The 25044-nt window shown below is 36.9% G+C and overlaps 2 protein-coding genes across 6 annotated transcripts in view; both read right to left on the bottom strand.

Annotated features, from left to right (window-relative positions):
* The window catches only part of cyth2 (cytohesin 2), a 30573-nt gene extending 14733 nt beyond the window's left edge, over positions 1 to 15840 (bottom strand). Inside the window, exons 1-7 of one of the 3 annotated variants that reach the window (XM_016519581.1) lie at positions 15442 to 15840; positions 9982 to 10132; positions 9627 to 9693; positions 6578 to 6696; positions 5864 to 5944; positions 5607 to 5719; positions 5209 to 5357 (exon numbers count right to left, since the gene is read on the bottom strand). In XM_016519581.1, coding sequence (XP_016375067.1) covers positions 5209 to 5357; positions 5607 to 5719; positions 5864 to 5944; positions 6578 to 6696; positions 9627 to 9693; positions 9982 to 10132; positions 15442 to 15508 — 747 coding nt within the window. In that variant the 5' untranslated portion in view covers positions 15509 to 15840. Of the gene's footprint in view, positions 1 to 5208; positions 5358 to 5606; positions 5720 to 5863; positions 5945 to 6577; positions 6697 to 9626; positions 9694 to 9783; positions 9877 to 9981; positions 10133 to 15441 lie in introns of those variants that run through there. The other 2 variants (XM_016519583.1, XM_016519582.1) reach the window with 2 other exon arrangements.
* Positions 15841 to 17149: 1309 nt separating this feature from the next.
* slc52a3-2b (solute carrier family 52 member 3-2b) overlaps positions 17150 to 25044 on the bottom strand; it is a 10777-nt gene continuing 2882 nt past the window's right edge. Inside the window, exons 1-4 of one of the 3 annotated variants that reach the window (XM_016519578.1) lie at positions 21668 to 21865; positions 18160 to 19244; positions 17946 to 18069; positions 17150 to 17641 (exon numbers count right to left, since the gene is read on the bottom strand). In XM_016519578.1, coding sequence (XP_016375064.1) covers positions 17429 to 17641; positions 17946 to 18069; positions 18160 to 19190 — 1368 coding nt within the window. In that variant the 5' untranslated portion in view covers positions 19191 to 19244; positions 21668 to 21865 and the 3' untranslated portion in view covers positions 17150 to 17428. Of the gene's footprint in view, positions 17642 to 17945; positions 18070 to 18159; positions 19245 to 21026; positions 21057 to 21667; positions 21866 to 25044 lie in introns of those variants that run through there. The other 2 variants (XM_016519580.1, XM_016519579.1) reach the window with 2 other exon arrangements.

Raw genomic sequence — 25044 nt, forward strand, 5'->3', positions numbered from 1 at the left:
ATTTCCAGTGTTGGGAGTAACGCATTACAAAAGTAATAATATTACAGTAGTATATTACTTTTTGCTGTAACGCAGTAATATAACGCATTACTAATCAAATTTGGGTAATATTATTACTCGTTACAATCTCAGTAACGCAAGTTACAACAACATATTTTAACTCAAAATTAAGTGGTGAATTTACTAACACCGCAAAACAGCACCAGAGAAAAAATTCCGCGGGTAAAATAGTTTGTCTATCTTCTGTTGCTGGAATTAGATGGTTGAGATGACTGCGGAGACGGATTCTACATTTGTGAGATGGACACACTCCTGTTATTTTCAGTTCATCGGAGAAAAGGATAAGAATGCATAGTCAGGTGCAATATGTGCAACACCAAACTCTCAACATGGAGAAATAGCACGAGTAAAACCTGGAAACACCTGGACTGGTGCCACTAACACTAAGCTATCGGAGAGAGCTGCGGGGTCGGAGAAGAGAAAAAGACGGCGGACGAGCAACAAAAATTAAGTTTAACTAAAAATAAAATCTGTTTTTATTAAATCATAGTGTATATATAAAATGAATGAATATGCGAAATATTTGACTTAAATAGCCTAATTAACAGATTAACAAAACGAAAGGAAAAGACTGAGAGATAGGCTATGCTGCTGAGTTTGGTTCATCTGCTATTTGTGTGGCGCGGCGCTCTACGAAAGTCCAGGGAAAGGAAACCGAGATGACAGAAATAAAGTAAACACATTGCAGTTTCGAATGATCTGTATGACCAAAAATACAGAGTATTTTTTTGTTGTTTGTTTCCGCTGTTCCATCGCGCCGGCGCCTGACGCACACACATACAGCATTGCAAACGTTGCAGCCTGTTCATTATCAGAATAAAATACAGTCAACCAAACATAGATGCACTGGTTAATTTAAATAGTGCGTAGCCTACTGCGTAGTACAATCCGTGTCGATCAGCCTGAGCTCGGGCCAAACACACATTTGCTCATGTGACGAGGATGTTTTTTAAGTGCGTTAAGTAAGCTTGGTTTACATAATAAATAATAGTTTAGCATTCAAATACATCGCAAATATGGACACATTTAATGGATTAATGCCGAATGAGAGGGGTAGGCTGCGCGAGAACGCCATTTGCTTTCAGATTCGCATTGAATTAGACTAATTCATTTTGGCTTGTTTAACTTATATTTTTCATTCTTGTTTTCTTCTGAAACCGTTCAAAATTGCCTATAGGCTAGGTGTTGTGTTTATTGTTTGTACATGATAATATTTCGCTTTATTTACTGGTGTTATTTATTATTATTATGAATGTAATAATGCGGTTTGTGCTTATCTGTGTTTAACCTAAACTACAACGTAACATTAATGTAGACCTACATACCGGTATCTAAATATGATTTCATATATTTTATGCTATATAGACCTACCACATTACCCTCCACTTGATGTAGAATGAGCAGCAATAAAATACATTTTGACATTTTATAATACTAATGTGGATATTTTGGTGAAAGTAACTCAAAAGTAGTGTAACGCATTACAATTCAGAGACAGTAATATTGTAATGTAACTAATTACTTTCAAAAGACAGTATAGTAATATATAATGCATTACATTTTGGAAGTAACTTTGCCAACACTGTCTGTAATTGGGAACTGGTCATCATTTAAGACTCTGAAAGCTTCACTTGAGGTCAGAAAGCATTGAAAATGCCAAGTTTAGTGAGATTGCAGGATTCTGACCTCAACAGTGCCATTGGAATGCTGCAAATAGGCATGACTCAGCATGAAGTTTCAGATGCAGTGGGAACATCTCAAAGTGTCATTTCCAGAGCCTGGAACAGGTTCAGAATGTCTGGTTGTGTGAGTAGAAGGCATGGTGGAGGCAGACAATGGGTCACAACACCAAATCAAGATGATACTTGACCCTGCATGCCCGCAGAAATCGTTTCATGCCTGCAGTCAGCCTGTGAAATGACCTTCAGGATGCAACAGGGGTGTGAGTGTCCACTCAGACAGTTAGACTTTAGAGCCAGAAGACCAGCTGTGAGGGTTCCTCTTTCCAGAGCACACAAACAGCTACATCTGCAGTGAGCCACAAAAAACCGCAGGTGGACACTGAATGAGTGGGCTACAGTGCTCTTCACAGATGAGTCGCGGTTCTATGTGAACCTCCTAGACAGGCGTAGGAGGGTCTGGCGTCACCCTGGGGAGAGAAATTTGTCACAAAATGTTGTACAGCATGACAGTTTTGGCGGATCATCAGTCGTGGTTTGGGGACGTCGGTGTGGTGCACTCTGGTGTTCCTCGGGGATCAGTTTTGGGTCCTTTACTTTTTAGTATTTACATTTTTCCACTTGGCCAACTTTTGAGAACACTTGGCCCAGTGTTGGGTGTAACGTGTTACTGTAATTAAATTACTTATCCACTGAAAAAGTAAAGTAAGGGATTACTGTTCATTTTTAGGTAATTTAATTACAGTTACTTTTAAAGTACTTGCGTTACATACTGTAAATAATTTCAGCAGTTCTAAAATCAATATTAAATTTAAAATCTAAATGTATTGTCTAAAGGTAAAATTTAATTCAGCGTCTTTAACCCTCTGCGCGTTCACTTGCAGTATTTTCTGATAGAGAAAATAACCTAATAAAGCCTACTCAGATACAGATAAGACTAAAATCAATCAAATCTAAAAAAAGGGTCTACTTTGATATGTGTACACTGACAATAACAACAAAACATTGTGCTTCTGTAAAATAAAGAACACGAACAGGGTGCGCTTTCTGCCGTCTCTGTCTCCGTGAACTTCTATCTGCAACGTGTCACAAAAATGAACCTAAACTCAGCGAATACTTGACACACACACAGCCATGAGAAATATGACTATAGAAAGCTTGAGGTGTCTACTTTTAAATGAACCAATTCAAATAGAAAACAAATATTATCTGATTATGTAATCCGTATAAAAAACTAAAGCGAGGAAGTCTTTCCCGTCTCTAAGCTCATTATCTGCAGTCACACCTATGCGCAAACACCTTCCTCACCTAGATACAAAAATAGATTTAAAAAAATTATAATAATAATGATAAGATTCATCTACTTTTCATTGTTTTTGGAAGACCTGCTATTAGGAATAAGCTGGAATTTACCTCAGAAGAACAGTGCGATCTGACGCGGCTTTCTTCAGCAGAGGATGCCATTTCTGTAATTTATTATTTTTACATAAACTTGTATGGATTTTACTAGTTGGGCTTTTCATAAACATCTTGCCAAACTGAAATGTGTGCAAGGGAGTGCAATATGTTGAAATACGATATGCATTCAGATTTATATAGGGGTTTTTATTCTACTATAGCCTATAACGTTTTTACTAGGCTACATCGAACAAAACAAGGAATTTATTTTTTTTATATCATATTATAAAAATATAATTTATAATACGATATATAAAAAGTAACTGGAATGTTTACACTGCACCATGATGAATGTTACATACATATTTAGTTCAGTGTTTACTGATCTACTATCAGATGTCGATGTTAATAATGTGCTAAGCAATAAGTATTTAGTATAGTATATAAAATATCGCAATATCAGAATGTTGTTTATTTACTGTATGGTAATACAAGCATATGTGCATGAACGACAGTACAAAATGTTGGTTTTTGTAAAGAGTAGGCAAAATTAGTATTAGTGCCAATACATGTACAGTATGTCAGTGTGCATGAAATATGGTGCTCATTGCTTTGAAAAATGTAATGCTTACAGCTTGATACATGTAATGTTTAACTTTTCTTGAGCGTTTTTATTATTCAGATATTTTGCAGAGTAATTCTATTTGTTAACTAAAGAAGGTTACATTTTTTGTTAAAATGTTTAAGTATTACATTTGTTTTAAAACTAAAACGCTAAACTATTCCACGCTTGACTCGATTTGAAAGTTTAATTTCTATTGTCTCTGCTTTAACGTTTATAGGGATTTTAACTAGAATCAACGATTTAAATAATTAAGTTACTTATTGAGTAACTAAATTACTTTTCAGACAGAGTAATTAGAAAAGTAATTTAAATACAACATTGATGATGTAATTAGTAATAAATTACTGTTTTGAAAGTACCCAACAATGGTTTACAGTTAAAATAAAATTTTTATTATTATTATTATTATTACTTTGAGAAGTACAGTGTCATAGCAGACTTTTTGCACTTTAATATTCACAGACACTAGTCCATATCATGATTTGATTAAACATATAGACTTACTTTTGATTTTTTCATCCAAAATATGCCAAATTCAGTGACATTCTACAGTAAATTCTATTTTATGACTGAACTCTACGATTCCGTCTAAGTTTTCCACATCACAGAAATCATAGGGCACTACAGAAGTCATTCGTTTTCATTATTTTAACATTGGAAAATTTTTTGGAAAAGTTCAGAAGAGACATTAAAGGCACAATATGTAAGATTTTTTTTATTAAAATATTCAAAAACCACTAGAACAGTGTTACATATTTTGCTGACTTGTGTACTTACATTATCCCAAATGTTTTGAAGAATGTTTAAATCCAGAGAAATAAGCAATTTTAACTAGTGACACGGAGCGTGTCCATAGTGTCATTGTGTAGATGACATAACCCCTCGATTTCCGGGGTTTTGTTTTGTAGAAAACATGGAAACACCAAAGACGCTTTAATATACAGTGGGTACGGAAAGTATTCAGACCCCCTTAAATTTTTCACTCTTTGTTATATTGCAGCCATTTGCTAAAATCATTTAAGTTAATTTTTTTTCCTCATTAATGTACACACAGCACCCCATATTGACAGAAAAACACAGAATTGTTGACATCTTTCTGCTTTACCCCACATACGCACGACCAGAAGGAGCGGAAGCGGTCTGCTTTCGAGTCGTGTGTCACGCTCGTTCAGCAGCCTCGTTTCGTTGGCTTTCAGCCTCACCCTGCTTCATTCTATTATGTTAATAAATCATTAGCTCATCCATGAACATGATTTCTGCCCGAGTCCCGTCGGATTGCATCGGCTGTGGGGATGAAGACTACAACTCCCATGATTCCACACTCAGTCACTGCGTCATCAAACCACGCCTTTGTCTCTTTGTTTGTTTTGAATATGTGCCCTCTAGTGGCGAAAAATTACATATTGTGCCTTTAACGCTGACTTTCTTATGCGGGTGCACACTCACTCTCAGCAGCTCCTCGGGTAAATCTCCTCCGTCGTTGATGCCTCTGTTCATGCTGATGAAGCGCTCCACCGTGGGCTTGTCCCGCACGTTGGGGTTGTGCAGACTGGTGTTCAACATGATGATGGAAAACGACAGCACGTAACAGGTGTCTGCGAGGAGAACACAGAGTTTAAAAACTGAGAGGCATGGTGCGTCTACTCTAGGCTAACTCTCTAACATTAAAATACTCCTGAACTGTAGTAGCAACAGGTCTGTGGTGGACAAGTTCTGAAATGTTCTCTGAATTACACAAGCAGTCAAATCCAGACACACCTACTCAATTATGACTATACTGTGCAGTGTGCATTTCTGACTAACAGTGAAGTAACACCGATGGGAATTATGCATGCATGTATGACCTGTGCTCTGGAAGACTCCAGGATTACAGTGACAGTATCTCTGTGCAAACGCCTCCATCATCCTGTCGATCTTCTGAGCCTCGCCGGGCAAGCGGAAGCTCCACAGAAACTGCCTGTAGTAAACATAAACGTACGGACACATCAGGAACACAAGCACTGCACAACAACTGTATGAATACTATTCAACAACCATATATATATATATATTTATGAAGAAGCATCCAGAAAAGTTGCAAACACAAAATCTGCTGACTTACCGAAGTGCTTGTACCAAGTTCAGATCCGTGAATTCGTGGAGATCAACAAAAGCTTGCAATACTTTAATATTGAAGTCATCTCTGAAAGAGAGGGAGAGTCATATTTTAACAACATCTCGGTTTTAATATGTTTGGTTCTGACTAATCATAGACAGCAGGGATGGGTCACAACGATTGTCTAGCCTTCAATTAACTACACGACTGGTGAGATTAAAGTCAAATCAAATTCATTTGTATAGCCTTTTTCACATTGTTTCAAAGTAGCTTTACATAAAATCATGATGTTAATGTTTATAATATCTAATATCTTCATGCATTATAGTTGCATTTAGCAGATTAGAGCTGGGCGATAATATAGTTTACATTATGCAAGCAAGTGACAAGCAAGGCTAGTTTTAAATTATTAAAAAATAAATACTGTAATTAGCATGCTGTTCTTTAGCTGTTAGACAGTTTTCAGGGTAAAACCCTCACAGAAGACTGTCTTTAAATTCATCTCAAATGCACTCCACTTGCCACTTTTTTTTTGAGCATCTGAAATATAGTTAGTTTTGTACCTGCTTAGCATATCGCACATCAAAAATATCAAACTGCTTCTACTGCTTTTTTCACCAATTAGAAACTTCTTCTTTTTTTTACACTGTCATAAAAAAATAATACAAAATCTTGATAATTGTAGCATGTAAGTGTAACACAGATAATAATTAACAATACCTTTCACCCAGATAGTCTCCTATTGCAGTTTTATTGAGTCCTTCTCCTTTGTACAGAAACTGGGCAATGTCCTCTGAAGTGTGTCTAAGAAGCTCATTCTCCACTAGGAATACAATGCCCTGTGAAACAGAGGACAAAATGTAGAAAAATTAAGAAAAAAAAAGAAATAAGATTTAACAACAACAACAAAAAAAGCAGAAGAGCAGGGCTCGCCAAATTTCAAAATCGCTGGTAGCCCTTCGGGCAGACATTCTTCAGATTTTGGTAGCCCAAAATGAATTTAAGTAGCCCGAGGAGAAAAAAAAAAAAAAGACATCTGCTGAACTTTACTGTGGACAAATCAGCATGATTAAAAACTTCATTGATCGCTTTTTTTCTTCAAATAACAAGTCAAGAGAGTAGGGGTGCAACAGATCACAAAACCCACGGCTCGGATCATATTGCATTATCATATCAGATTTTGAGTAACAGATCAGGTTATTTTGCAGATGAGCAAAAAAACATGGTTCTTTATTATTTAAATAACAGAATACTTCTTTGATACCACAGCAAAAACTAGTAGCATGTAGGGATGTAACGATTCACTCAACTCACGATGCGATGCACGATACTGATTTCACAGTAAAATTCTCACAATTTTTCTTTTTAACAAAATGAGATTTAAGACAAATTATAAATGAAAAGGTGTCCTTTTATTATTTCTCCAACAAAATGCGGCACGTCTTTGTGAAATTGAAATATGTCAAATAATAAAACTAACTTGAAATTAAAGCAAATCCCAAATCAAATAATTAAATAATACAAATAAAATAAATCTCTTCATATAAACAAACTAATGCTTTGGCTGTGCTTTTTCCATTTAAAATCAGAGGCAACCACTGCATTTTAATCATGATCCAAACAAAGATGCTAAATACATGTTATTTAGATTGCAAGTAGATTGTATAATTTCGAAATCTGAAGCAAAAACTGAATGGTTTGATTTTAGCTTTGTGAATGAGACGCAAATGTCACTCTCTGACAGCAGGTGGCGCTTATGGAACAGCAGGTATTTATAGGCTGCTGCCCCTTTAAGACCGAATGCACGGATCCAATATAATGATGCACTTGAGATTTCTTTCTCTAAGGAATTTTATATCACTGTTAAAGATAACCCGTCGGGCAGGGCGGTGAAATATTTTAGTAGCCCGACTGGAAAACACAATAGCCCCGGGACGTCGGGCTAGCGATTTTGCAAGCCCTGAAGAGGCTTGGTCGACCAAAATTGTATTAGTCGCAGGAAGAAAAAAAAAAATCCACACTTCCACAGGCGAAGTTACGCAGTCCGAGATGGACAGATCGTTAACGGCTGGTCTTTGTGGTAATACAGTACTTGCGCAGGACATTCAAACGCTCGCCTCAAATATGGCTTATCATCTGAAATATGTAAGTATTAGCAACTTTACATTGCCACTCAATCTGATGTTATCCTAGATACTCCCTCATATACTCATATAATCCCTCAATACTCCCTCATTTCTGGTCATACAGATAAAAGTAATACATCTTTCGAATCTGTGAAGACTCTACGTTTATTTGTGTGCACTCACAATAACAACAAAACATTGCGCTTTTGTAAAATAATGAAAGCAAACAGGATGCGCTTTCTGCCGTCTCGGTCTCTGTGAACTTGAGCGCGAAACTCCGTGTATACTTGCCGTACAGATATGAAAAACATATCTATAGAGAGTGAAATGTCTACTTTCAAATAAACCAATTCAAATGGAAAACAAATATTCTCAGATTATGTAATCCGTATGAAACATGCAGACAGGAGCATCACTACTGCGGAGATGACAAGTCGGTGTCGCCGACTTCATCTCTTAAACCGAGAACAAAGAAAGCACTAGTTTATCAATACAATATTAAAATGTTAATGCAGCCTGCTTACTGTTTTTCCCTGACACATTCATAATTATTACTTCTGCCGGTGCGCTGTAGCAAGCTTTATGCATGCGCTTGAGCGCTTATTAGGCTTTGTAGGCAATTAAAGGCTCAGTATAATGATTTAAATGGTTTATTAGTAAATGTGCGATTAGTCGACTTATGCTTAAAATGAACGACTACTAGTCGACCAGAAAAATCCTTAGTCGAGGGCAGCCCTATAAAATATCTTATGCTCCTGCAACATAATAATAATAATATGACAAATATTTTAGTAACATATTTTTATGAATATCAGGGAAACCTGTGTTTTTGATTAAATATTAAAAAAATAAATTATTTATTTAGCAAGGACACATGACAGTGAAAACATTTACAACGTTGCATAGACTTCTATTTAAATATATATATATATATATATACACACAGTGGTGTGAAAAAGTGTTGGCCCCCTTCCTGATTTCTTATTTTTTTAGAAAACAGATATTTTAAAATGAAATAATATTTCACAATTTTGCTGTTTTTACTGTATTTTTGATCAAATAAATGCAGGCTTAGTGAGCAGAAGAGACTTTCAAAAACAGTAAAACATTAACCAAATTTCTAAACGGTAGTGTATATATACAGTTGTGCTCATAAATTTACATGCCCCTTGCAGAAAATGTAAATGTTAATAATTTTAACTAAATAAGAGGGATATACTGTATAACTGTATATTAAAATGCAACCCTGTGATATTATTGCTGGTAAACAATGGCTCACTTTTTTTTTCTAAAGGGGTCATATGATGCTTTTTTAAAGATCATTATTTTGTGTATTTGGTGTAACAGAATATGTTGACACGCTTTAATGTTCAAAAAACACATTATTTTTCAAATACTGTACATTATTGTAAGTCCTCTATGCCCCGCCTCTCTCAAACACTTCGTTTTCTACAAAGTCCCTCCTTCAGACAAGGACGCGTTTCAAAAAGGCGGGGCATAGAGGAGAAACAATAATGTACAGTATGTGGAAAATAATGTGTTTTTTTTACTTTAAACCGCATAAACACATTTCATTACACCAAATACACAAAATAATGTTCTTTTTAGCAGCATCATATGACCCTTTAAACAGGACGGCTTACCTTTTTCGGATCCATGTTGAATTTCTTCCTGCCCATGGCCACATGCCGACTCTTCTGTAATGTTTTACTACAAAAAAAAAAAAACAGAGAGGAGGTCAATACTGTTTTCACGTTTGAGGGGTGAAGTACAAGGACTCACTTTGAGTGTCCTACAAACCTACAGCATGTAGAGTTCAAGTTCATGTCAACGACTGCACTGTATACACAGCAACTGAGAGATAACGTCTGTGTGCTTTTATTTGAGTGTTATCTATCAGAGAAGGCAAATTGGAGAACGAAATAAAGCAAACACTGGAGCAACAACCAGAAGCACAAACCGGTTCCCATCAATAAAACGGGTAAATGTGAGACTAACCTGCCCTCTGTGCTGCTCTCCAGCCCCTCCACCTCTATAATGGCTTCTCTCAGCTCCTCTTTCAGTCGCTGGATCTCCAGAAGCAGCGCTCCTTTCCTGCGCCGGATCTCCTCCAGCTCGGAGCGCTCCTCTGGGCTCAGGTCCGCTGGGACTGTGGAGAGACAGAAAAAGGGGGCGAAATGAGGACACAGGGTCTGCATAGGCTTTTCACTTCCGTTCCTATTCACTAAACATCCAGGCCTCTTTCACACAAATCCACACAGTTTTCCACGTTAACGGTCACTCGTTTTCCTGCTGGCCTGTGTCTAATATATCATTCACTTTATGATGTGAGATGGAAATGCAAACATGCGCAGGAGCTGTTTACATACTGGAGACGTTTGCATTCAGGTTATCTGTGGACTAACGGACGACTCTTACGACACCAGCTGGTGTTTGGAGGGTTTAAAGAGAGCACGCCAGGACAGAACAGAGCCAAACCCACAGCAGCTCAGAAAGCAGCGGCTGCAGGCAGAGACACATACTCGACGCTCCTCGCAAAACACATTTTCAGCTTAAATCCTCAAGCCAATCACTTAAAAAAAATTTTTTAAATGACACTATCAGCTTCTGCTTTCTGAACAGAGTCGGTGATATAAAGTACAATGGGGTGTAAAGTCAGAGATCGCTAATGAAAATGCTTCTATTTTGCATTTTTCTACTTCATACAATTTGTTTCCATTGCACTTCAAAATATCAGAAAGACAATTTTGTTACATTTGGATGATAGAACCAAAAGTACCGACCCACATCAATCCCTTTCCTCCAAACTCCACCTTGTTTAAAGTATTTTAATTTAAAAAGGTACAGTAGTAGTAGGGCCGCACAATTAATCGAATTTCTAATCGCGATTACAATTACGGATGCCACAATTACGTAATCGTTCAAAGCAGCAATTAATCGTTTAAAGTCCACGTATGTTATTCTGCATGCTTTTCTTTCTACATGTTATCTTAAGGGTTTTTCCATTGTTTTAGTTTTAGTATAACATTATAATACCATGCATATTTTTACCTTTTTATTTAAAGAGAAACCAATCCGATGTATAGTTGACATTTGACGCTTAATACTATAGAAAAGCACTAAAAGTTTTTCAGTTTTGTTTATTTTCATATAAAAATATGGCATGCAGTTGCTTCAAACTAAGGTGTAAACGTCATTCATTTAATCCATAATTAATTATCGCAATTACAATTTCAAAGGAATAATCGACAATTATGATTTTTGAAACCAACAAATCGATGACAACGTTAAAATCGATTAAATGTAAGCCTTACAAAGAGCGGTCATCAGTGTCCTATCAATATTAAATTTAGCTATTTTCCGCAGACGATAAAGTCTTTGTTGGCTCATCTTACACTGTCTATCAGTATTCTCTACAAAATTGTATTTATTATCGATAATAGTACCTAGGTACTTACGACCACTTCAATCAGATTGATTCTAGACAATCGTACTTGATTCCGCCGCAGGTCGGTACTTGTCTTTGAATCATTTGTTCAAGAGATTTGTTCAAAAATGCAGATTCATCCATTAATGAAAAGTCTGTGAGCAAGTCATTGAATAAACTCAAAATGAAGTGACTGACAAGACCATGGTGGATGATTTGGTGCGCAACAGGTCCTGAATGTCATCGACTAATACCTTGTGATTGTGAATTTGAAAGCGAAAGTAAATTGCAAGTGTGAATTCATTACAAAAGCAAGACACCGTATATTGATAGTGGTTATGTTGCGCGTAAATTATGTACAATATCTCCACCCCTTACCGTGTTATCAATAAGGTGTTTATTTACTGCGGTGAAATGTTCCTCACTGTGACAGTGATATCTTGCATCTATTACAGTTTAAGCCTGTTGAAATCTCTGAAAAGCTTTCTTCTTTTGGTCTTTATGAATGTGATGCCATCATATAAAGATGAATGTCATGAGACTGACATTTCCCACGAAAACCATCCTTGACCATTCAAATTATAATGCATTATGCGATCAATTGCGCAGTCCTAGCTGATGGTGGTTACCCTGTATGCTTACCATTGTACTGTTTTTATGTACTTGGTCAATAATTGATTGCTTAAACTCTTCTGTACTGCAGCTTCAGAGCAAATAATATCCAGGTAACTTTCCATGAACTGGGCGCAAAATGGAGCATAAAACTCAAATTTTCTTTTCTTTTGGTTTTCAACCAATAAAAAGAGGTTTGAGAAACATACATACTGATTGCGAACATTAGGATGTCAGACTAAATATTATCTGAACTGATTTATTTATATCTGATTCACAATTTTTGCAACAATAGCTATGTTTCCATCCAAAGATTCGAATTAAACTTACGCGCAAAACTGGAATATCGCATAAAAAAATTGGCGAATAAAGCACCGTTCCATCCAACGAGTCGTCACTTCCTGGTAAACTGGCACTAAATATCACTAATAAAACTAGGAGAAGCCACTCAATATAATAATTTTCATATATGATCAATTACTTGCGCCTCGAAACAATGCAATAAATGCAATCGTTGCTTTCGGAGGTGGATGCTGCTGTTTGGGAAGTCAGTCGTGTAAGACAATTATACAGAAATACTTTGACGCCAGCATAGATGCTGTGAACAAGATCGGTCCGCTGGTTAGCACTGGTCTCGTAGCGCTAAGTCACATGACTTTTTTTTTTGATGCGCATGGACGAATTTATTCGGTAAATGTGTTTCCATCATGTGCATTTTTTCTTATCGGATAAAATCCTACTCGACGTATCCTGCTCAAATGCGCGCAAGTTTTTTTTAATGCACATTTTTAGAATTTCTGCGCATCTTGACGTTCCAGCATTTTTTTTTATTATGCAATATTCCAAAATGGATGGAAACATAGCTAATGTTACTTAAATTTGGAACATTTTACAACCCTGACTTGAAAAATGTTAAATGCAGTTCATCAAATATTTAACACTTCTCTCTCACTGCAGAGACGTGATATTCCTGACTGTAATGTTATTAAAATCAGCGTACACAGTTCAAACGAATCCGTCAAAATGATCATACTTTCTGCTAATGTATCAGTGTTCACGTCTTTTTCCCTTTACATTTTGGCATTTTTAATGATTTTATGAAAATTAAATTTTTTTACTTTAATTTTAGACCTGATGGAAGAGAACAAGGAGATGGAAGAAGTGATTGAAGCGGGGAAGAAACATCATGCCATCAAAACTGATGAAACATCCTTGAATCCCTCGTTGCAAACAAGAGCCCAAATATGTTTCACTTGCCCTCAGTGTGGAGAGAGCTTCTCATGCGAACAAAGTCTTGATCTTCACATGAAATTTCACAGTGGAATGAAGCCGTACGCATGTGATCAGTGCGAGAAGACTTTCAGGCAAAAAGCAAACCTTGCCAAACACAGTAAAATCCACACTGACGAGAAGCCACACGCGTGTGATCAGTGCGGGAAGAAGTTCAGAAATAAAGGAAACCTTAATGAACACATGAAAATCCACACGGGAGCGATGCCGTACACGTGTGATCAGTGCGGGAGGAAATTCAGACATAAAGGAAAATTTGAGGCTTAATACTATAGAAAAGCACTAAAAGTTTTTCAGTTTTGTTTATTTTCATATAAAAATATGGCATGCAGTTGCTTCAAACAAAGGTGTAAACATCATTCATTCAATCGTAAATTAATAATCGCAATTACTATTTCAAAGGAATAATCGACAATTATGATTTTTTGTCATAATCGCGCAGCCCTAAGTAGTAGTATTAGTACCGGTATATTTTTATTTAATGCCATGTCAGCATTTTAGGCTATTTTCATGGCAAAATAGAAGAACAATAACAATACAATAAAAACCAGCAAACAAACAAACACAAGATATATTACACAAGATTTTTTCACATTAACATATGATAAAAATTCTAAAACTTTTTCTAGCAAAATTATACTAAACTCTTTACGTGAGTTCACTTCATAAAAGAGTTTTCTACACACATTAAAAGCAGGACAGTCCAATAAAACATGTTTTTACAGAAAGGGGAATCTTGCAGAACATGCACTGAGTACGGTCTTCACCTTTCAGCAAAACCTATGCGACATCTGCTAAATACCACTGTATCGAATTTAGTTTTAAAAGAGATTTCCGGATGTATTTTATGTGATTTATTATTTGTATAAAAAGGTACAAAATAAGCCATATTTTATTCTAAAACAGCAGTTGCAAAATGTTTCAAGGCAATGATTTAAAGAAAAAAATGTGCCAATTTAAATGACGTCAGTTTTGTCATTTCATCTGTCATTTGAACCTATCTGCAAATCCTAATTTTGCACAAATACAGAAAATATTTTTTTTTCTTTTAGTTTAAAATAACAGTAAAAATAACCATCCAAAAATCCCTTACCCCACTTCAAGTGTTTTCATTCCAAAAGATTCAAAATAGGAAAAATTTTATTCTAAAACAGCAGTTACGAAAATTGTGTAAACAATTACAAAAAAAATCTGCCAATTCAGATGTTTTGTCATTTCATCTCTCATCTTTTGTTTCATCTGCAAATTCTAAATTTGTACATAGATACTTTAAAAATCTTCTTTTTTGAAGAAGGAAGAATAAAGTTGAATAAATAATAATAATACTAATAATACGAGAATATCTCGGTCTCTGAGAATGTCTGGGAGCTGTATGAACAAAACCTGATGATCATGTTCACCAGCATCATCTGAGACGATCCAAAGAGCATCTTGAGCTTCAACAGAAGAACATCTCAGAAACAGAAACTCACAGATCAATTACACTCATGTACTTCCATCCGATTATTCACACGGAAATAGAAATTATGGGTTCAACACAATGTTTCTTTGTTATTTAAACCCCAGGTTTTTAAAGGGGCCCCTGTGGACTTTTATAAGTCGCTATACGTAGGCCTCCATCCTATCTTCAAGATCTTCCAGTAAGGTATGAAGTGTGCATGACGACAGATGACAAGCACAATTGAGTTTAGAATTCACTAAAAATTAAGTTATGACAAGATAAGGCTGAATCTGTATAAGGTTCCAAAAAAAAAAAAAAAAGATACTGAAACATCCAAGAATGACACATATGTGATGAACAGCTGAAAAGTATCACATAAGGCCTCTAAGAAACACAAATGTTGGCATTAATTTATTCAGCCTCTGATAAAACCAAATAGACACATTACAGATGTAAACAACTGAAGGAGGCCAAACATGAATGAATCACAATGACTGCTGATGACAGGCTGAATTATGTACTGCAGCTGCAGAAACCATAGATGTGACAACAAACAGCTGACATTAGCGGTTAAACCTTTAAAATAACCAAAGCATCCTACATTCCGCCTTTGCAGAGCTCGTGTGAATAAGGAGAGAGTCAGTCGTGATGCGGCACTAAAACATAGCGCTCAACCAGCTTTACTTACTGTAGTCCAGATCATCCATTTTGGGGGCTTTGCTTTTAGGCATATATGTGTCGGAATCGAATGTCATTCAATAACCGAGAGATAAGGATATATAAAAATATACCCCACAAACGAAAAGGAAATAAATAAATAACTAGGCGGAGGACCGAAAGGACCCAGACAAAGGAGGAGTCGAGAGCGGAAGTTGCGCCTCAGCCAGTCAAATTCACGATCCGGAACGGCGGCCATCTTGGTAAGGGCTTCGATCTTCTGTTTAGTTCGGGGCAGTTTTTAAATATTATGTAATAATGTGATTTCTTATATACTAGTACTTACTCAGTACGCAGTAGTAGCGGATAATTTATAGTTTTCCCTTAACGTTTGTAACTCAGTGACCATGCTGTTACAACCAGCTAAGAGTAGTGGACATCTGTTTAAATTTGAACATGAATTTATTTTGTAAATCAAAAAATACCCACCCCCATCAACCCCTTCCCCAAGTCCACCACATTTCAAGGTCTTTGATTCAAAAAGATACAAAATAGTAAACATTCTCTGGCCTCCCCTATTTATACTAGTAGGCCTGCTTATTTAGTTTGTAGCACTTGTAATTATTCCATATGTATAGGCCTCCCTGTTGAAAAAAACAGCATATGCTGGTTAGGTATGTTTTGATGCTGGTTTGAGCTGGTCCTTTGCTGGTTTAAGCTGGTCCTTTGCTGGTTTATGCTAGTCATGTGCTGGTCTTAAGCTGGTCATGTGCTGGTCTTAAGCTGATCGGACCAGTTTAGGACCAGCACATGACCAGCATAAACCAGCAAAGGACCAGCTTAAACCAGCAAAGGACCAGCTCAAACCAGCATCAAAACATACCTAACCAGCATATGCTGTTTTTTTCAACAGTATAATAAGAAAAAAGTATTAAACCAAATGTTCTCATTACACATAACAACTTATGTGTGCTGAAATAGTAGTATGAAAGAATACAAACTGTCCTAAAATAAGTTTATACAAGGTATAATTAGGTAGCTAGCTTACCTATAATTATAACATTTTGTGGGTGGATTATTTAGCCAGATGATTTGTGTTTGTTTGTGTTTTACTTAATGCACATGAACCAGAGGAAGAAGAAGAAGATTCAGGCTTTCTTTCTCATTTTAACACCTTAGGGAGCTTTTGGGTCACTATCGCCATTGGCTAGCTCACTTGAGTTTTTAGACTTTCTAAAGCTAATTTCTGAAAATATGTAGAATAATGGGAGATATATATAAAAAGTCTGATGACTTATGGAAATGGAAATTCTGTCACATTTGCTGATATGCTGTATAAAGTGATATATATATATATAGAAATATTTATACAGCACTTTAAATAATTTCATGCACGACCATCAGAGTTTCCCATTCTGACCACTTTTATGATGGGGTTCTATGAGTTCATGTGATAGACTTATATTAGTCAACTAGATGTTCAAAAAAATCACCACAACACAACTTTATTCTTAGAGAACAAATATTTATGTATTTATTTTTTACCAAACTTAATAAAGTCTTGAGAAAAAAAAAAAAAAAAGAATAGGAATAGGATTGGCAAGGCCTTATATAAAATCATAAATATTTTCCAATTCTTTTAAAAAACATGACCTCAGGCTTCAGCAACAGTTCAATATGATAACAAAAACACTAAATATCAAGTATAATAACATTGAAATATAACAAAAATGTCATAACTGACAAGTTACACTGTAACTATACGGCAGTGCCTGATATTACAGAAGATTATGAAGCTTGTTTTGTCATGATGTAACTAACAGTACTATGAACTATATGACAATATGACAACCAAATGGAAAAATAGTTGTTGAAACAATACAGTAGCTGAGATTTAGGTTCTATGTAAATGTGGAAAAAAAAAGTTATAATGGGAAAATGTGTGTGGTCTTACATCTGAGTATTATTCAGCCTTGTTCACTAACATACTAGTGTTTTACTCTGAATAATGATTGCTTTTATTTAGGGCACTTGGTATTACAGGGATCTCCTGACTGGAAAAGTCTATAAACACTAACCAAAGGGAACATAGACAGGGCACCTAACATAGACCCCAGCTGCACCACAGCTCCACACCACACGAGGGCGCTGTGGCCTTCATCTCGCAGGATCACTCCAATAATCACCTTCACATAGGACAAAGTCAGGACAAATATGACCCAGGTTATGACCTAAAGATAAAGGGAGAAAGAGAAAACTGAGATTATGTGTTTTTTTTGCCCTCACAAACATTTTTAAAAGAACCATTTTGAACAGCATTTTAAAGATCTAAAGAACCTTTTTCCACTATAAAGAACCTTTTGTGCAGTGTAAACATTCCATGGAACGTTAACGGTTCTTCATGGAACCACTTACGCCAAAAAAAGAACCTTAAATATTAAGAATTTAAATTCTAGTGCCAGTAAATTTACTTTACTTATGCTTGTAAAATATTGAACAACTAAGACCAATGGAAAGCATGTGTGTGAGTCTTACGATGAGTGCTGCTCCTAGGTCATGATTGATCAGCAGAGGGCAAGGGCTTAGTGCTGCCATGGCCATTATATATGCTCCAAACCCTGTACCGGTCACTGTCAGAACCCCCATCAGCACCAGAGACCTTCGGCATGATTAAAGAAAGCATGTGAGCCAATCAAATGCAATTCAGACATGGAATAGTTGCATGAATTTAGCGCATCATTGTTCTCACCTTATTGGCACAAACATGGCAATGAAGCAAGCCACTGGATTGGCTACTGAAGACAAAGTGGCTGCAAGATGATAGGCCTGATTTCCATACGGCAAACAGGAGTAAGCCTGGACCGAGGGCAGGACTGCATTGGTCAGTGCATTTACCCAGGCCAGAACTACAAATATGAAGACCAGCTTCATTGTGCTGTAGGTTCCTTTTCCAAATGAACTGTGTTGCTTTATCACTGGGCCTTCTGGGAAATGCAACATGGGCCTTTGTTCTGGAGTTTCATTATTTGGGGCCTGGCTCATATCAACCTTCTCCACCCGCTGAGAATCATCAATATAACCTTTGCTCTTGTGTTCCCGCGCCACAGCTGGGTGGAAGTTGAGTAACAAGAAAGCGCCCAGGCACACCATCATCATCGCACTGAGGAACAGGAAGAAACCCTGAGCGGAGAAGTTTGCCGGTTGATAGTGTGCTTGCAGTTCTCCATCGAAGTCCCAGGATGAGTTCCCCATGCTAAAGTTCGCATTAACACTGGCATTTTTGCAGTGGACCACCCCTACGCCTTGGATAAGAGCCACCAGCGCTGGGACCAGGCCGCTTAGACCCTCTCCAATGAAGTAGGTGGTGAGGTACCAAGGCTGTAGACGCATCATGAAGGGTAGAAATGTGACGGACGAGGTGCAGTCCACCACAGACAGCAGGAAGCTGAGGGACAGTAGGGCAGCACTGTGTTCGCCTCCTCTAAAAGTTAGTGTGCGGTTCCAGAGGAACGCCAGGAGGAAGGTGGCCACCACACCAACCGTTACGATCGTGTAGATAACGGGCCGCTCGTCCAGCATGCCCGGTCTGAAGTGGTGTATGAGTGTGATGAAGAGAGGCCCGATGTTGGCCATCTGGATAATGATTGTGAGGTAGGAGGGCAGGTACCAACCCTCAGGAATGGAGGGGACGATCAGAGGTAGCTCCACCCACATCCCGTTAATGGCCACCCATGATCCGATGCCAAAGAGGCAGGCCAACACGTGTGTGAACAGCGACATGATGAAGGCACTGAGGTCCACACGTCAGCAAGGCCACTGGTTTTTATAGGTTATCTGAAAGATGGAAGTACAAGGAAACTAATTAGTTTTACAATAGCCTTTCCATTTCTTTTACTTTTAAAGTGCTGTTTTGCTGTCAGAAAGCTTAAATACATTTGATAAACTGAAGCAGTACCAATACTATTTTAACATTGTGCTGTGCATAACAGAAAAGAGAATATTTGAGAACAGAAGCTGAGAAGCTCAGATTTCATGATGCCACGATGCCAGTCTCAGCCTCAGACGTCACGCCCACAGAACGTTGGCTGAACGTCTGATGCATATCGCACACAAAATTGGAAGTCATCAATCGGATTGGTTGAATCATACAGGATTTCCGGAAGACGTGTGTGTCACGTTCTTTAACGTTCTGCCTGGAAACAAAGATGCCGTGATGCCAAACCCCCTCATGAAAGAAGAGAGCTGTTGTGTTTACTGTAACTGTGTTTATCAGGATCAACTTAACGCTGAATTTTCAAAAGTATGTGAAATATTTAAAGTCTGCGGCATAGAATCTTTAAAATACGTCCAAGAGTTTTACACACCAGTCTGTTATTGTGGGGACATTTCCACGCCCCTAAACATGACGCGGCACAAAACGAAACGTGATTGGTTGCTTTACCTGTCAGTCATAAGGTCTCTTGGGCGGTCTTTTCAAAGCAGCCAAGGTTCCCAGACCTTCTGCCGTCAGTCTGAAGGTCTAGCTCAGGGGTGGCGAACGTCAGTCCTGGAGAGCTAAAGCTGAACTCTGCAGGGCTGCGGCTCTCCAGGACCGGAGTTCACCACCGCTGGTCTAGCTACACGAGACTACCACAATGCTATGGTGGTTTCAAGGTGTTTCTAAGCGATTGCTAGGTTGTTTTGAGTGGTTGTTAGTGTGTTGTTATGATTTTTTGGGTGGTTGTAGGTGGTTGCTTACTGGGCCAAGTCTCTGATCTTCTGGTCCCTCCTTCAATGTAAATCTGTGGGATTGTTTTTCAGCTCTTTTATCGTACAGGGGTGCGTTTATTGTATAATTATGTAATTTGCAGAAATTACATATGATGAGAAATGAGCTAGTTATTTGCGAAACCGTTGTAACAACGTCACACTTTTGTAGTTTGATCCATGTTGGTTCAACAATAGGACGGATTGTTATAACGTGCATAGGTGGTGGACAATTATAGTTCATTTACACAAACAACAGAAAGCCATTCATTTTTTTATTACGCTAATATGCAGTTTACTTTAATTCCGTGGGCATGTGGTTCATTCAGTCAGCAGCTTTCTCTGTAACATAATTTCTTCAAAATACTACTGTAACGAAGACGGCATCTGACGACTACTTCAATAATTTTGTTCCCCATAGTTTTCCTTTATTTGATGTTTAATTTATCACAGGATCCCTCCTTACATCATTCTTCCCCTTATGCATTTATGCACATGCGCACTCTTTATAAACGGTAATTTACATGCTAAAATTTATGGACTGAAATGTATTTAAATTGAATGAAGGGTATGGAATGAACTGTTAGCTTGCTTATTATGGCCAAGAGCGTGATTTGTTTAGGTCAACATGTCATACTCACAAAGAAACTATGCTTCTAACCACAGGTCGAGGGCTGTAGCTCCAACCACACAAGTTTGCCATGTGGCTTGTGAAGGTTTGTTGGAACTGTGGCTTCGGAAAATGCAGAATCTTTAAACTATGTTGGTAATGAAAGAAGTCAAGACCATAGTTGGCTAACAATGCTTTGGCAAACCAATCCAAAAATGACCAACCAATCCATCGTCCTGCAAGGTTTAGCGCCAACAAACCTGCCTCTAGAAGTTCTAGTGATCCTGAAGACCTTGATTCGCTGGTTCAGATGTGTTTAATCAGGCCTGGAGCTAAACTCTGCTGGAAAGTGGCCCTGTGGGAGAAAGATTGGACATCCCTATGGATAGTGACATTTGCCTTTGCACGCATAAATAATTACACTAAAAATATAATATAAAAAAAAAAAAACGTATTTTCAATTGTATTTACTTCCCTTTAGTGAGTCCCATTTTTACTGCTATTGAACTTTTGCAGTTCTCTTATTATATTTCTGTTTTTGGTAATGTTTGAAATCACACGCTGACTCAGAGATGTCACATGACCTTTCCCATTCAAACTTACAGTACTAAAGCCGAACAGATTACACATAAACTCACCAGACTTAATACTACACCAACAGTTCCAGTAATTACCTCTGTATTCACTCCCTGATCACATTCCTTGTTCTATGACATAACCGTTTCCTTCTGCCTGACTATATGATCAATTCAGCCCATTCACAATAACCAGTTTGTGCTCATACCAGTGATTATGGACTCTTCAATGCCCTTGAATCTCATTTTGGCTCTTTGGTTTATAAACCACCACTTTTAGTGCACTAAACTGGCTAATCTCAAAAACACACACATACGCGTCCCACCTGATTGTCCTGAGGTTTCAGTACATTCTGACAGCAGTTTCATCAGCCTTCAGCATGTGAGTTTGAGCTCTGTTTTTCTTGCTCTTTATGTTCCTGTTGGCTCTGAAATTCACTTGATGGTAATAAGAGCACGCAGGCGCGAGCTGTGTGAAGCAGGGGTCCTTTATCCCAGTGGACTAACATTCAAAACCATGTGCTCGGCTGCCCGGCGGAGAGTGAACAGGGAAGGCGAGTGTAAGCATGACGCAGTAACCCCTCCCTCTCTCTCTCTCTCTCATAACAGCCTTGACATTGAGCCGAAGCAGGAAGTGTAGCTTATTACGTGACATTCAAATGATCCTTTAACCCTCACTGTAAACTCTGGCAACAATTGTTACAAATATCATTTCTTTATTTATGTTTATTTACTTAATATGTGTTAAACACCATACAAATGCAGCTCACAGTCTAATATTTATCAAAATAGTTTTGGGAGGAACACATTTAATGGGGGGACATTTTTTTAACATTGTGATGACTGGGAAAACAGTCCAATTATCCTGAATTAACCCTATAACTAGAGTCTCTCAGTATGACAAAGTCTTAACTGTGTTGAATGTGCACTTGTAGTGTACTTCAAATCTTAAAAATATTTTTAAAAAGCTGTATTTGCAGATTAAATAATATTAATGAAATAAAAGGCTACTTAAGCGAACTGAAAGAGAGACACTTTCATGACTGTTTCTTAACACATCTGAGTAGACTTTTAAAAAGTGCACTTTGTAATAATATTAAATTAAAAGTTTAGTTTAACATACATTTGAAATAATTATGTTTTAGTTGTGTTTTAAAGAAATACACATTTTGATGTGTTGACCAACATACTAATGCACATATAAAATACTTGATTATAATTTTAACTGTTTGTCATTTATATATATATTTAAAATTAATATATTTTTTAAAAAAGTAAACTTTACAAATGTGTTATTACAAATGTACTTAAATACACGACATACAAGTTTCAATAGAAATGACTATAAAGTATATTTGTGTTTATTATAAATGTTTGCCAGTACATTTGTAGTACATTTCAACCATATTTCAAAGACAATAGAAGTAATTATGAAAATACATATAATTATGTACTTACGTCCTACTTAAGTGGGCCAGAGAGCACTCTAAAGTTAAGCTATTTGCATTTAATATAAATTTAAACTATACAACATTTTTACTTAATTGCAATTATTTAATGGCTGAACACCTGTGGGAGGTAAATAAATGAAAATAAAATGCATTAAATTTTCACAGAATCCGTTTCAAAATCTTCTCAATAAACCTGCATATTTCGTTCATACTGTACATCTCTCATCCAATATCTTTTGTTGCTTTCATTGCAAAAATAAACAACTAACTGTTCACATAAGTGCTCTTTAAATTACTTTTAAAGAAATATTTAATTATTTATTGTAGTCACAATAAATAGTATGTTGATGACAGTGGCTCTGTTATTCACCACCTGTTACTCAAGTCATGTGTTAAGTGAGGCTTTTTAAAAATCTTTCTTTCAAATGGATTTCGTGTCCTTTAAACACAACACTCTTATTGTATTAAGCTGACTGTCACTCTACTATTACAAAAATCACTAGATTATAATGTGCAAGCTTAATGAGACCCTGAAAGCCTTTACTGTCACACAATGGGGACCTACACACATGCGAAGCACAGTCATATATTATTTAGAAACTCTGAGAAACAACTGGCATTTGAAAAAGAAATTCTATCAGATAACCTAAAAGTGCATCTTTAACACATTAGTGATCCAAAAGCAGTGCTTTCATATCTGGGTACACTTGGTTCACACATTCTGATTTTATATTCAAGAAAAATTTGCTTTCATCCAGTGCATTTTCACACATGATTGCTGACCTGAAAATCTAAGGCAGTGGTTCCCAAACTTTTTGCAGCGTGCACCCCTTTCTAGTGTTTGACACGTCAAGCACCCCCACCACCGTACTCCGGTTAAACACCACATTTTTTTTACTGCAATACAAGTATAAATACAAGTATTCACTGTATACAGGGCTTGACATTAACTCTTTTGCTCACCAGTCACTGTGGCTAGTGGTTTTCCAAAATTACTAGCCACTCAGCATTTTCACTGGCCACATTTTTGTTGCTGGAAAATTGCATTTTATATAAAGTTACTGCATATTAAAATTTATTTGAATTGATTTCCAGGTTGTTTTTTTTTGCCTATAAAAAGGGCATTTCCCCCTAACCTTATTAAATGCATGTGTCATCTTTCATATCACATTCTTACATTTTATTAATAATTTCACTTAATATAATAAGACTCTATAGGGCTGTTACCAATCAAATGAAATCAGTATTAACAAAACCAAATTTTCCACTGCTGGAGAAATAGAAGCAGCTGAAGTGGCATTTAGATGCATTTACACAGACAATTTAATGAAGCTGAAATGTAGCATGAATGCATTAACACTGCAAAATTACAACAGCATAAATAATGCTGTGAGCTTAGTGTTTTACATCAGGTTTTTTTATTTACAAATATGAAAAGTTGTAAAAAATACAAAAAAGTTACTTTTAAATTTGAAAGTAACCCGCCAGCAGGTGGCGCAGGTGGCACTGTCTTAATGAGTGAGTCATTGAGGCATTCAAATGATTCCTTCAGACGGCTGATTCATTTGATTCATTCGCAAGCGCCTGTCTTTATGAATGGACCACTGAATCATTGACTCAAATTATTAATTCAAAAATGCGAATCATTCAGTAGCCTAACGAAACACCGCTGACGCTGTGTGTTGCGCAGAGACGCGCGACAGTTCTGCATTGATATTATTGTACTAAAATATATGCCCTAAGTCACTTAATATTAACTACTCGTTTGAAGTCTTGTTTAAAATCAATGTCGAATTTACAATTGTACTGATTTTCCTGATTTTCGGCACTCTCTTAGTCGTGTCATGTTAATTAATTAATTAGGCTAGGCTTTATGTAATAAATATAATAAATATATTTTTTACCGCAGTATGTTTCTTCTGTGTGCAGTTGTGTTCATTTGTTTCGATTTCTCCATGAGATTGTCTCACGCAAGTCTAAACTGCCACGACCTTGTTACTATTGATTATCCATTATGAATTGCCGTTTACACCAAGTGTAATAAAATCAGAATCATTCTCGCCGAAATTTTGGTGCTTCCCTAATTCGATGTTTTAATAAGATTAGATTAGTTGTCCGGTCGGGCAAGTAAAATTCTCTTTCACTTGCCCCTTCAAAAAATGCACAGATCATCAAAAGCATTCTCTCGCGCACCCCTGCTGGTCGGCCTGTGCACCCCTAGGGGTGCGCGCACCCCAGTTTGGGAACCGCTG

Source organism: Sinocyclocheilus rhinocerous, unplaced genomic scaffold, assembly GCF_001515625.1.
Source record: "Sinocyclocheilus rhinocerous isolate Xijiao unplaced genomic scaffold, SAMN03320098_v1.1 scaffold1470, whole genome shotgun sequence".
NCBI classification, from domain to species: domain Eukaryota; kingdom Metazoa; phylum Chordata; class Actinopteri; order Cypriniformes; family Cyprinidae; genus Sinocyclocheilus; species Sinocyclocheilus rhinocerous.